General features: G+C 52.8%; 1 protein-coding gene across 5 annotated transcripts in view; it reads left to right on the top strand.

Moving 5' to 3' along the window:
- The first annotated feature begins 443 nt into the window (after positions 1–443).
- Positions 444–13,256, top strand: part of LOC127050951 (protein maestro-like) — a 60,186-nt gene continuing 47,373 nt past the window's right edge. Inside the window, exons 1-7 of one of the 5 annotated variants that reach the window (XM_050952705.1) lie at positions 454–766; positions 1,944–2,126; positions 3,171–3,326; positions 3,834–3,968; positions 4,256–4,358; positions 5,103–5,168; positions 6,008–6,895. In XM_050952705.1, the coding sequence (XP_050808662.1) occupies positions 548–766; positions 1,944–2,126; positions 3,171–3,326; positions 3,834–3,968; positions 4,256–4,358; positions 5,103–5,168; positions 6,008–6,105 (960 nt within the window). In that variant the 5' untranslated portion in view covers positions 454–547 and the 3' untranslated portion in view covers positions 6,106–6,895. Of the gene's footprint in view, positions 767–1,943; positions 2,127–3,170; positions 3,327–3,833; positions 3,969–4,255; positions 4,359–5,102; positions 5,169–6,007; positions 6,896–13,256 lie in introns of those variants that run through there. The other 4 variants (XM_050952707.1, XM_050952704.1, XM_050952706.1 and 1 more) reach the window with 4 other exon arrangements.

Here is a 13,256-nt window from a genome sequence, read left to right as displayed (position 1 = left end):
GAGGTGAGGGTGAAGCTGAAAGTGGCCGGTAGGAAGAATCAACAATGACCTAAAATCAAGCAGTGCCTAACTACTGTTTACAGGGTCCATAGTTTGTACCTCAGAGTTCTGGGCAGGCCCTGGTTCCCCTATCACTTACAGTGGCATAAGGCCCAGGAAGGGGACAATGCTTATGGAGAACTTGAACAAAGGACAGAATTTCAAGGACCCAGAGTTGGGGCTGGAGACCCTAGTGAGGGCAATGGGACTGTTCTTGACTACCCAAGAAGGGGTTCATTTGGCCTTTGGGACTTAGCCAGAGGCCTGAGCCAAAGAAGACTCACTGAGGTCGGCTGGCAGGGTGCACCAGGGGTGAGAAAAGGACTGTGAGAGGATCCCTATTATAGTGCCCAAAAGGAAAGCTCCATGTTTTTAAGACATTTCTCGTTTGCATGGAATGATAAAGTTACAGTGTGTTATGTGCCAAGTGTCAGAGGGGAAGCCATATTAGTCTGTATCTACAAGACTGTGGCTGTAGGAAGACTCCTTGTTGTTTTTAGTGTATTCCATGTCTGCTCAAATTCTATTCCCAATCTTTCTGATCATACTGGGGCTAATGGACATGTTGATTTTATTTCAGCTAATGAGTGATCCCATGCTCAGGGAGAAAAAGTTCCTTAAGAGTGTCTTACGCGTCTTGGAAGAAAGGTCACAGGATAGGAACAGCATTGTCCGTCAGATGGCTGTAAGAGGCCTGGGAAATATAGTCGATGGGGCGCCTCAGAAGGTATGAGAGATTACTGAATAGAATGCAACATAACTAGAGAAACCAAGGGAAATAATTGTTCAGAGTTTACAGAGACTGCACACAATGCACTAGGTCAAATTCTGCTCTCTCTCATACCCTAGTAACCTTTTTGCAGTCAATACAGAGCAAGCTGGTTCCTTTGGTAAGCTGGGCATAAGTAAACAATGTGCACTTTAATATGACCATATGTAAATGCATACATGTAGGAAGAAATAATGCAGGCCATACTTTCAAGGTGGGAGACTCTATCCCAGGAAGCAATGACGCTGAAAAAAAACTTGAGTCATGGCAGAGAATCAGTTGAACATAAGCTCCCAAAGCCAAGTTGTGGCCAAAAGGGCTGAAATGATCCTTGGAGGCATAAACAGAGGAATCTTGAATTAGAGTAAAGAAGTTATTTTCCCTCTGAATATGGCACTCATGTGAGCACTGCTTGAATACTGTGTCCAGACCAGGTGTCCACAATTCAGGAAGGATGCTGATCAGTTAGAGAGGATTCAGAGAAGAGTCACAAGAATTATCAAAGGATTGGAAAGTAGACCTTTAGTGACAGACTCAAGGAGCTCAATCTATTTAGCTTTACGAAGAGAAGGTTAAGAAGTGACTTGAGGACAGTCTATAACTACTCACATGGGGAACAAATTTTGGTAATGGGTTCTTCACATTAGCAAACAAAGGTATAATAAGATTCAATGGGGAAAAACAAAGCTAGACTCATTCAGAATGGGAAGAAGGCATCCATTTTTAATGGTAATTTTAATTAACCATTGGAACAATTTACCAAAGGTTGTGGTGGATTCTCGGTCACTAGCAATTTTAAAATCAATATTGGATATTTTTTATAAGAGACACTCTAGTTCAAACCGAGACTATTTTGGGGAAGTTCTACGTTATGCAAGAGGTCAGACCGGATAATCACAATGAATCCCTTTTGGCCTTGGAATCTAAGTAACTAGAAATCTAATAATAGGATTACACAGGTGTATTATGGCACCGAGTTTGGCTCATTGTAGCTAGCACCTGGTCTGAAATATAGCTATAGGTCTCTGCGGTGAGAGGGGGTTGATGAAATTCCCACTGCTTCATAACTGTTAAAGAAAACTTTTTAGAATTGTGATCAGTGATAATTGTTCTTTAATGTCATCTGTTTGTCCAGGTGAAAAAGCACAAGAAGTTTCTTCTGGACATACTGATCGGGGCCTTACATGACATTTTCAGTTCTAAAGTCATTGGCGAGAGCATGAATGCACTGGCCAAAGTCCTGAAGCAACTGAAAGAGAAGGACATCGGTTCTTCCTTCAGAGACCTCACCCAACAGATCCGGACCTACTTTGACGATGTATGTGAACAGAACTGTCCAACCCCAGTTCAACCGATCTTGATTAGACTCCATTTACGATGTGTGATGGGAACTCCCTGGGCATTGCTCATGTCATAGTGCAGCGATTTTAGGCCCCAGGGAAGAGAGGTGTTTTGTGGAAGAGGAGAACATTAGGAGGATGGGGATGACATCCCTGCTCCCACAGTCTCACCCTTCTGTTCTTCTTTATTGCCACTGAGAACCTCAAAGAAAGTCTGAATACCAGATTAGGTAGCTAGATAACCATGAAAAGGGGGTTACAGAGTGCAATAGAGAGTTTTGGGCCTGGTCAATACCATTTTTATATGAGAGGGTTGGAACGATAATTCTGTTTAGCAGAGAATTTTGAGATTTCAAATTTTGGTTTTGTTCCTATTTGTGGGAACCCCTCTCCCCAAACTTCAAAACTCCTTGTGAAACAGAATTACTATACTCAGCCTAGCTCTATTGGAAGCCTTGGCCCAGGGCAGTCTGCTCTCAGACTATCCTGGTGCTGGGAACTAGAGGGGCCAGGGAGTTACAAATTTGAGAGCCAGGACTCTGAGGGTCATAGAGTTGGAAGGGACCTTAGGAGGTCATCTAGTCCAACCCCCTGCTCAAAGCAGGACCAATTCCCAGCTTTTTACCACAGTTCTCCAATTGGCCCCCTCAGGGACTGAGCTCACAACCCTGGGTTTAGTAGGCCAATGCTCAAACCACTGAGCTATCTCTCCCCCTGAAGAAGCCTACAATCCTAGTCAGCCTGCTAGATTGGCTGCCAAGGACCTGGATGGGTGCACTGGCAAGACACCAGGCAGGTTTCTAAGGACCCCTGCCTGGCTTCCGGAGGAATTTCGTCAGAATTGAACTGGCTCTAAAATATTTTCATGAATCAGCAAATGTGAACAAAAAATTGGTTAATTAAAGTTTTTCCAACTAGCTGTAGTTGGAATCACTCTACTTTAGCGTAGAAGAGATGGCTGTGTGAGGTATGTGATGGGATTATCCCTTACTTACCAAGTTGTGGGGTTTTCTTGGCTGTAGGAGGATGATGCTCTTCGCTCAGTGGCCTTTGTCCTGTTTGGCATCCTGGCTCAGTTGACAAAGAAAAAATGGAAGGCCTATTTCACCGAGCAGGTTCGAAAGAGCTGGGTCACGCTTCTGCTGCACCTGCAAGACCCAAACCCCCAGGTTTCAATGGTAAGACTGACAATGACTTATTTCCTAAGCCAAAGGAATCTTCCTCCCAATGCCAGGGGAGCTCTGCTATTCCTGCCTGTTGTGGAGGCCCAAATTCTCCCCTTAGTTCATTGCCCTCTTGCTGAGTCAGTTCCAGCCAGCTTGGTCCATGGCTGCTTCACTAGAATTCAGGATAGGTCATGAGTCTGACTCCTACAGGTCTCTGTTCCTGTCTGTCTCTGCACCCCAGGCCCCTGCCTCCCCAGAACAGAGGACAGACCACAGCTGTGGCTGGTGAAGCAGCTTTCATCAGTATAACTGTTCCCAAAAGACATGGATGCTACCTCCAGGTTTCAGTGAAAGCTCTCTCCTCTATTAGTCATTCTTGCATGTTTCGGCCAGTTACACCCAGATGAATCCCTTTTTAGGGAATCCCTGGAATAGATGCGCAGTCACGCAGGTGAGTTCCCTTTGATTGAACACAGCACTCGGTAGGGAACAATTCAATGGTGTGACACTCTTTTTCAGAAATGCAGAGCTACATTTCACCTCTGTTTCCCGTTTTTGGGACTGAAGAGACTCCAACATGTGATTAATAAGCACCTTGATGACACAGCCAAGCTGAATCCTACAGAACTCCAGGAGGACATTTGCAGACACCTTGTGAGTGAGCTGTTGAACTGTATGAGATTATTGACTGGAGAGGCTTGTGGTGGTGTAGAGGAGTGTTTTGGGGGCGGATGTGTGATGGACAATGTAAATAACTATAAGGGTGGGATATATGAGGGAGGGTGATGGGAAATGTAAATCTGCCGCAGATTCCCATTTTTCCCACTTCTACCCAGCCACCTGTTCTTTCCCATATTTACCTGTGGTTCGTAAAAGCATGTGCTGGCAGTCAAAGGGCACTTCTAGCCAGAGAGAGCTCATGTGTCCCTGATTTCCTCTAGGCCAAAGAGAACTTAGAACTGCTGGAGAACTTATACAAAACCACCCTCACGTACTTCTACAGCAGCTTGGAAGGGATCCGGGCAGCTGCCGCCAAGTTAGCTGGTGAGAGATGATGCCCAGCGTCCCTTGTGATATTCCCATTGAGGGGGACAGAAAAAATCCCACTGTGCCATTAATGTCTCTGTGCCTCAGCTTCCCACCCATAGATGGAGATGTTAATGTCCCTGCCTCTCCAGGGTGGTGGGAGGAGGAATTCATTAGTTGCTATGAAGTGCTTCGGGATTGTTGCAGGGAAGGCACAGTGCAATCATTTTGCAGTAGTGGCTGGGACACCGTCACGTAGGGCATGGTTACACTTTGAGCTGGGGGTATAATTTCCAGCACCTTGTCAAGGAACCATTAGGTTCCTCCTCTTTGGCCTGTGCCCTCTTCTCCCTAGCACACCCATGTGAGACAGGCAGGCATTGTGGCTCATCTGAGGCTTACCTGTCAGTCACCTTGTGAGATCCCTGCTTAGAACTCACTCATTCCTGGGCCCAGTCCTTTGCTCAGACCACTAGGCCAAGACACTCTCTTAGTATGTCTTCAGTAACTGACTGCAGTGGCAAGAGGCGCACAGACTGTTTCAAGCAAATGGGGTTTCTGTAAACAGTCTTTTATAAAAAATGTCTCTCTCATTCTCTTCAGTGTGGACTCTAACCTGCTCCAGAATCCTCTTGCCCACAGCTCACCCGTAGGCCCATAGTAAGAGACGCCAAAGACCTTGGGGCTGCCAATATCACTTTGCACTCAGCAAGGGAAGGTTTTATTATTGTTGCTGTTATTTATTTTACATTTTGTATTTAGGCATCATCCTGGAACACATAGAAATGCACCTTATGAAATGGCTGTACCGGGGATATCTGCTGATGTGTAAGTAATAAATGCAGCTGAAGTCCTGCTCATTAGTGAGTTGTTATAAAGTGTTATAAAGGAATTTAGCTGACAAGCAGCAGTAACTGATACCACTGGTGCAAAGTTCATCAGCCACACATCAAAGGACAAATTCACTCTTACCCAGTAGAAAGTCAGCTTTAATTTCCCCTGAAGGAGGAAGCTGCAGAAGGTATGATATGAGTCAGTGCATCTCCTGGTTGTTCTGGCAATGCCCCCTCCCCAGCCAGTACTATCCACACTTTGGGTTTTATTGGCGTTCTGTGGACTCCCCAAGTGAGAAGAAGTTGTAGGCACTTTCTGCTACCCCCAATTTCCCACCAGCAATTTTTCTTCCAGTAGGTGCCCTGTATCATGCACAAACCAGCTTGGACCTGGCTTCTGTTAAATTCCAGGCTTAGTTGAGCTCAGGCAGTGGCTCCTGAATAGAGCTGGAAAATAACTTAAAAGTGGAAGCTGTTGAAAAAATGGATCTTCTTCCATTTGCAGCAGAGTGGATGACTTTCTGGTAGAGTCAAGGTCTCCCCACAGTTGGGAGCATGGAAGGAACCAATGGGGGAACCTAAAGCTTTGTATTGGAGAGCTGCTGTAGCGTGGTAGTCAGAGGTAATAAGTCTCCAGCTATTTCAGGCACAGGGGACTATATGAAAAGTGAGGCCTATTCATCTCTCATGTATTTTCCACCCCAATAGAAGGACTGAGCCCAGTTTCACATTTTTCCATGTGATCATTTTGCTCACGTACTTCAAGGTTCTGTGATCACACTTAGCTGTGATTTGACAGTCTGTTCACTAATGTGTTGTCCTCTGTAATTTCAGATCTCCAGGTCCTAGAGAAAGATCCAAGTCCCACTGTCCAGCTGGTGGCAACTGAGATCATAAGTGACATCCGTTCTGGTGGAGTCCTTGAGAAATGAAGCGGAACGGAGACAAACAAAACAAGGCGCTCCAGTAGTATAAGGGCCCTACCATTAATCAAATGTTAATCCCACCCCTTGACCAAATAAGCCCTGCCCACCGGTCAGCAGAAGACCCACCCCATGGGGTATTACTTCTGGGGCCAAGGCGGACACATGACCAGAAGCAATATGTGTCATGTGACCCCTCTAAGAATTCCTCTCACTGTCCTCTACCAATCAGGATGGGTTTCGCCCCAATAGGAATGTCCCGAGAGAAGGTTTGACCAATCAGGGGAGCTCCGGGGCGGGTGACCTGTCTGGAAGTGATTTGTGTGACCCCTCTAAGAACTCCTCCCACCGCCGTCTACTGATCAGGAGGGGTTTCAGCAACTGGGGATCACCCCAAGAGGAGATTTGACCAACGGGGGGGAATTCTGGGGTGGGGTGACCCATCCGGAAGTGCTTCATGTGACCCCTCTAAGAACTCCTCCCACCACCCTTTACCAGTTGTGATGGGTTTCAGCTGCAGAGGACTGCCCCAAGAGGAGAGTTGACCAAAATAGGGTAGGTTCTCGGAAGGAGTGAACCGCCCAGAAGAGGGTCATGTGACCCCTCTAAGAACTCTTTCCAATGTCCTCTGCCAGTCAGAGTGCAGCACAATCACCCCATAAATCCCAGCGCTGGGCAGAGGAGGCCATCTCTTACCAAGGAGACATGTTTTATGAATTATGGAAAGGCTGAGAGGAGACATGGACTCCTTTACCACCCCCCTGAGAACTTCGGACTTTGTTTAGCCCTGAGGACCTTTTGGGCTTGTATGGATAAAGCGCTATAGCAGTGACAGTTCTTCTTCGAGTGATTGCTCACATCCATTCCAGTTAGGTGTGCGCGCCGCGCGTGCACGTTCGTCGGAAACTTTTTACCCTAGCAACTCCAGTGGGCCGGCAGGTCGCCCCCTGGAGTGGCGCCGCCATGGCGCTCGATATATACCCTTGCCGGCCCACCCGCTCCTCAGTTCCTTCTTACCGCCGTGTCGGTCGTTGGAACTGTGGAGCGCGGCATAGCTGTCCTCCACGTCCCTAGCTCTCCTTGTTAACTATCGTTATTGTTATAGTTGTTAGTTAGATCGTTAAGTGTAGTTAGTTAAGTAATTAGCTGTAAATAGTGTTGTAGATAGTTGTTCGCCGGGGGCTGTAGCCCTTCCCGGCACCCGGCACCGGGCTCATGCCTGGTTCGCCGGGCTTTAAGCAGTGTGCGGCCTGTAAGAAGCCTATGCCTACCAGCGACCCCCACGACGCGTGCCTGAAGTGCCTGGGGGAATCGCACAGATCGGACAAGTGCCGCATCTGCAAGGCTTTTAAGCCCAGAACAAAAAAGGAGAAGGACCAAAGACTCAGCACTCTCCTCATGGAGGCGGCACTTGACCCGGCAGCTTCGCAGGCCGTGATCTCGGCGCCGGCACCGGATCGCACCGGCACCGAGAAGACTCCCTGGCACCGACCTTCTCCGGCACCGGGTGCAGAGGCGAGACCGTCAGCGTCTGCTACTACAGCCAGGCAGACCCGATTAGAGCGCCCGGCATCGACATCGGCCGCGGCGCCACCGGCACCGTCGACTCCGGGCCCGGTGGGTCTGTCGAGTCCGGTGCCGCCAAGCTCCCCCATAAGATCTGGGGTTGAGCTATTGGTCCCATCCACGCCGGAGACCTTCACCTCGGCACGGGACCTTATCGCCCTAACGGAGTCTACTCAGCTGCCACCCCCGGTACCTCCGGTGCGGGTCGCATCTAGAGGCAAGCCCATGATTTCGGCACCGTCTCGGGACTCGCGCTCGCGATCCAGGTCCCGATGCCACGGTCGATCAAGATCCCACCGCCGCTCGCAGTCCCGGCACCACTCCCCTCGGCGGTACTGGTCGCACTCACGGCACGGATCGACCTCCAGACGGTGGCGGTCTGACTCCAGCCGCCGATACCGGCACCGTGACTCCAGGAGCCAGTCCCGCCGTCACTCACCGCGCCGGTCGACCTCCCGGCACCGAGCTGGTGGCAGGTCCCGGTCCCGGTCGACCTCCCGGCACCGCGTCGGTGGCAGGTCCCGGTCCCGATCCCGGCACCGAAGCACCGGCCGGTACCGTTCCAGATCCCGGCACCGAGACAGAACCCGGTCCCGATCCCGGCACCACTATGACTCCCGGTACCAATCCCCGGCACCGAGAAGATCTTCGGTGCCGACCCGTGCAGACCCTTACCAGCCGGGTTCGGCCCCGCCATGGCCTTCTAGGCAGCCGTCGGTGTCTTCACAGACAGACAGCGTGTATGCGCTGGGCACCGACAGGCAGGCGGCACTATTTCAAGACCCTCCGCAACAAGACCAAGGTCCGCAGCAGTGGGGGTTTTGGACCCCCTGGGCATACCATCAAGCCCAGGGCCCCCAACAGCTTCCTGCTAGGCCTGTGACGGCGGAGCACAGGGTGCTGGAAGCTTCGTTGTCTCGCCCCCCTCCCTCCCCGGATGGAGAGGAAGGATCCAAGCAGCAAGACTCTGCTCTGGCTCCTGAGACAGGGGCGAGGGCCGAGGGAGACCCCCCATTGGACACTTTCTTGCCGCGGGTCTCCTCATCCTCCTCCCCTGATGAAGCGGTGGCTGGCACCTCCTCCAGTAGCCCTCCCCCGCTGGATCTCAGGGCGCACCAAGACCTCCTTAGGCGAGTAGCTCAGAATCTGAGCCTGCAAGCCGAGGAGGTCTCTGAGATCGAGGACCCGATCGTCACCATCCTCTCGTCTGATGCTCCCACCAGGGTCGCCCTACCCTTCATTAGGACGATCCAGGCCAACGCCAATACAATCTGGCAGTCACCGGCCTCCATCCCCCTTATGGCGAGGGGCGTCGAGAGGAAGTTCATGGCCCCCTCCAAGGGCTACGAGTACCTCCACGTCCACCCGACACCGTGTTCCCTGGTGGTGCAGTCGGTGAACGAGAGGGAGCGTCATGGGCAGGAAGCTCCAGCCCCCAAATCCAAGGAGGCCAGACGTATGGACCTCCTTGGACGCAAAGTCTACTCGGCTGGGGCCCTTCAGCTCAGGGTTTCGAACCAACAAGCCCTGCTCAGCAGGTACGCGTTTAACTCGTGGGTGGCAGCGGACAAATTCAAAGAGCTTCTGCCACAAGACGCCCGCCAAGAATTTGCGGCCATTCTGGACGAGGGCAAGAAGGTTGCACGAACCTCGTTGCAAGCTTCTTTGGACGCTGCAGACTCGGCTGCCCGCACCCTCGCCTCGGGGGTAACGATGCGCCGTATCTCCTGGCTGCAGGTCTCTGGCCTTCCACCGGAGCTCCAATATACCATCCAGGACCTCCCGTTCGAACGCCAGGGCCTGTTTTCGGAAAAGACAGACCCCAGACTTAAGAGTCTCAAAGACAATCGGGTCATTATGCGCTCCCTAGGGATGCACACGCCGGGAACGCAGCGCAGACCCTTCCGGCCACAGCAGCAGCGCAGGCCATACCCCCAGTTCCGCCAACGGCAGGACCTCAATAGGCACCGTGGCAGGAATGAAAGGCGTAGGCATTCGGGGAACCAAGGGGGGCAGAATCAAAGCTCCTCTAAGCCCCCGCCTGGACCCAAGCCTTCGTTTTGAAGGTGCGCCCGAGGGCGCAGTAACAGTTTCCCCCACGGATCCTTCCCCCCCGTTTTCCAACCGCCTTTCGTTTTTCCTTCCGACGTGGACCCAAATAACATCGGACCGCTCGGTCTTGCGCACGGTGCAGACGGGATACCGCCTGCAGTTTATATGGTTTCCTCCCTCCCGCCCTTCTTCCTCGTCCCTCTTCAGGAACCCCTCTCACGAGCAATTCCTTCGACAGGAGGTACAGACGCTACTCAACAAAGGAGCTATAGAGGCGGTTCCGGAAAACGAGAAAGGCAAGGGGTTTTATTCCCGCTACTTTCTGATCCCCAAGGCCAAGGGAGGCCTCAGGCCTATCCTCCGCCTGCGAGAGCTCAACAAATACCTAGTGAAGTTGAAGTTCCGCATGGTATCCCTGGGGACCATTATCCCATCCCTGGATCCGGGAGACTGGTACGCCGCCCTCGACGTGCAGGACGCTTATTTTCACATCGCCATTTGGCCACACCACAGACGTTTCCTTCGATTCGTGGTGGGCCCCCTTCACTACCAATTTGCAGTCCTCCCATTTGGCCTTTCTACGGCCCCGAGGGTATTTACAAAGTGCATGGCAGTCGTTGTGGCACATCTTCGGCGCAGTCGTATCCACGTGTTCCCTTACCTAGATGATTGGTTAATTCGGGGCACGTCGGAACTACAGGTTTGCAGCCACGTCCGCGTGATCACCGGCCTGTTTGCTACCTTGGGCCTCATGATCAACATAGACAAGTCCACCCTGCTCCCCACTCAGAGGGTGGAGTTCATCGGGGCCGTCCTGGACTCCACCGTGGCCAGGGCTCTTCTGCCGTTACCGAGGTTCCAGGCATTGTCGGCGATCGTTCAGCGATTGCGGGCAGCCCCCTTGACATCAGTACGGACATGTCTAACCCTGTTAGGCCACATGGCAGCATGCACATTTGTGACCGGTTACGCTCGGCTCCGCATGAGGCCCCTCCAGTTGTGGCTCATCGCACATTACCGGCCGGCAAGGCAACCGTTAGACATGCTGATCACAATCCCCCAGGGGGTGTTAGATTCTCTCAGCTGGTGGCTAGACCAGTCCGTAGTGTGTGCGGGGCTCCCTTTCCACCCACCTCAGCCCTCGGTGTCCCTAACAACGGATGCCTCAGATCTCGGCTGGGGGGCCCACCTGGGAACCCTGAGAACACAGGGCCTGTGGTCTCCGCAGGAGGTGAGGATGCACATCAACATGCGGGAGTTGAGAGCGGTCCGCCTTGCTTGTCAAACGTTCTGTCACCAGCTTCGAGGTCGTTGTGTCGCGGTGTTTACCGACAACACGACGACCATGTACTATATCAACAAGCAGGGCGGCACCAGATCCTCTCCCCTATGTCACGAGGCGATGCGACTCTGGGACTTTTGTGTAGCCCACTCCATTCACCTCACGGCTTCCTTCCTCCCCGGAGTACGGAACATGCTGGCAGATCGCCTGAGCAGATCCTTTCTATCACACGAGTGGTCCCTTCGCCCGGACGTCGCCCTCTCAATCTTCCAGAGGTGGGGTTATCCCCGTGTGGACCTCTTCGCGTCCGAGGGGAACAAGAAGTGCCAGGCGTTCTGCTCCTTTCAGGGCAGGGAGCCCGGGTCTATAGCGGATGCCTTCCTTATTCCGTGGACGACCCACTTGTACTACGCGTTTCCCCCGTTCCCACTGGTCCACAGGGTCCTTCTGAAGGTGCGCAGGGACAGGGCTCGTGTGATCATGGTAGCCCCGGCGTGGCCCAGGCAACATTGGTACCCCATGCTGCTGGACCTGGCCATAGCCGACCCCGTTCCCCTGCCCCTTCACCCGGACCTGATCACCCAGGAACACGGGACTCTCTGTCACCCGGACCTGCAGTCGCTGCACCTAGCGGCGTGGTTCCTGCGTGGCTGACCGGTTCTGAACTGCGCTGTTCCACCCCGGTACGGGAGGTTCTTTTGGGCAGCAGGAAGCCTTCCACTAGAGCGACATACTCGGCCAAGTGGAAGCGCTTCTCCTGTTGGTGCGTGGAGAAAGGTCTCCGCCCTATGGAAGTTTCGGTGGCCAATATCTTAGGCTATGTTTGGTCCCTCAAACAGCAGGGTCTGGCGATATCGTCGTTGCGGGTCCACCTGGCAGCTATCTCCACCTTTCACCCCGGTGGGGATGGCCGCTCCGTTTTTTCTCACCCGACGGTGTCTAGATTCCTGAAGGGGCTGGAACGTTTATACCCTAACGTCCGACTCCCTGCTCCAACCTGGGATCTTAACCTGGTGTTGTCTCGGCTCATGGGGCCCCCCTTTGAGCCGTTAGCTACTTGCTCCCTACTCTATCTCTCCTGGAAGACTGCCTTTCTAGTAGCTATCACCTCAGCTAGGCGGGTGTCGGAACTCCGGGCTCTTGTGGTAGACCCCCCGTATACAGTCTTCCACAAAGATAAGGTGCAGCTGAGGCTACACCCTGCCTTTCTCCCCAAGGTGGTCTCGACCTTCCACATCAACCAAGAGATATTCCTCCCGGTTTTTTTTCCCGAAACCTCACTCTTCAGGCAGGGAGCAACAGCTCCACTCGCTTGATGTCCGTAGGGCTCTCGCGTTCTATGTGGAGAGGACCAAACCGTTCCGCAAATCCCCCCAACTTTTCGTGGCAGTAGCGGACCGCATGAAGGGGCTTCCTATCTCCTCGCAGAGGTTATCCTCATGGGTAACGTCCTGTATCAGGACCTGCTATGAGCTGGCCCACGTTCCTACGGGCCGTGTGTGACTGCGCATTCTACCAGGGCGCAGGCGTCGTCGCTGGCTTTCCTCGCCCGTGTGCCCATCCAGGAAATCTGTCGGGCAGCGACCTGGTCATCGGTCCACACCTTTGCTTCCCGCTACGCCCTGGTCCAGCAGTCAAGAGAGGATGCGGCCTTCGGATCTGCAGTGCTCCATGCCGTGACTTCTCACTCCGACCCCACCGCCTAGGTATGCCTTGGGATTCACCTAACTGGAATGGATGTGAGCAATCACTCGAAGAAGAAAAGACGGTTACTCACCTTTGTAACTGTTGTTCTTCGAGATGTGTTGCTCACATCCATTCCACACCCGCCCTCCTTCCCCACTGTCGGAGTAGCCGGCAAGAAGGAACTGAGGAGTGGGTGGGCCGGCAAGGGTATATATCGAGCGCCATGGCGGCGCCACTCCAGGGGGCGACCTGCCGGCCCACTGGAGTTGCTAGGGTAAAAAGTTTCCGACGAACGTGCACGCGCGGCGCGCACACCTAACTGGAATGGATGTGAGCAACACATCTCGAAGAACAACAGTTACAAAGGTGAGTAACCGTCTTTTCCGAGGAGGGCCCTTTGACTCGACCATTCATAAATACCTCAGAACCCGACCCCGAACCCTCATGACAGGGCCGGCTCCAGACACCAGCCCACCAGGCACATGCTTGGTGGTGGCACCTCGGGACAGGGCGGCACTCGGGGTTTGTTTTTGTTTTTTTTGTTCGGTCAGGTGGCGCTGGGGGGAAGGGGCTT

The sequence above is a fragment of the Gopherus flavomarginatus genome, chromosome 5 (assembly GCF_025201925.1).
Source record: "Gopherus flavomarginatus isolate rGopFla2 chromosome 5, rGopFla2.mat.asm, whole genome shotgun sequence".
NCBI classification, from domain to species: domain Eukaryota; kingdom Metazoa; phylum Chordata; order Testudines; family Testudinidae; genus Gopherus; species Gopherus flavomarginatus.
The sequence above is the reverse complement of the archived record's forward strand: the minus strand, read 5'-3'. Positions and strand labels throughout refer to the sequence as shown.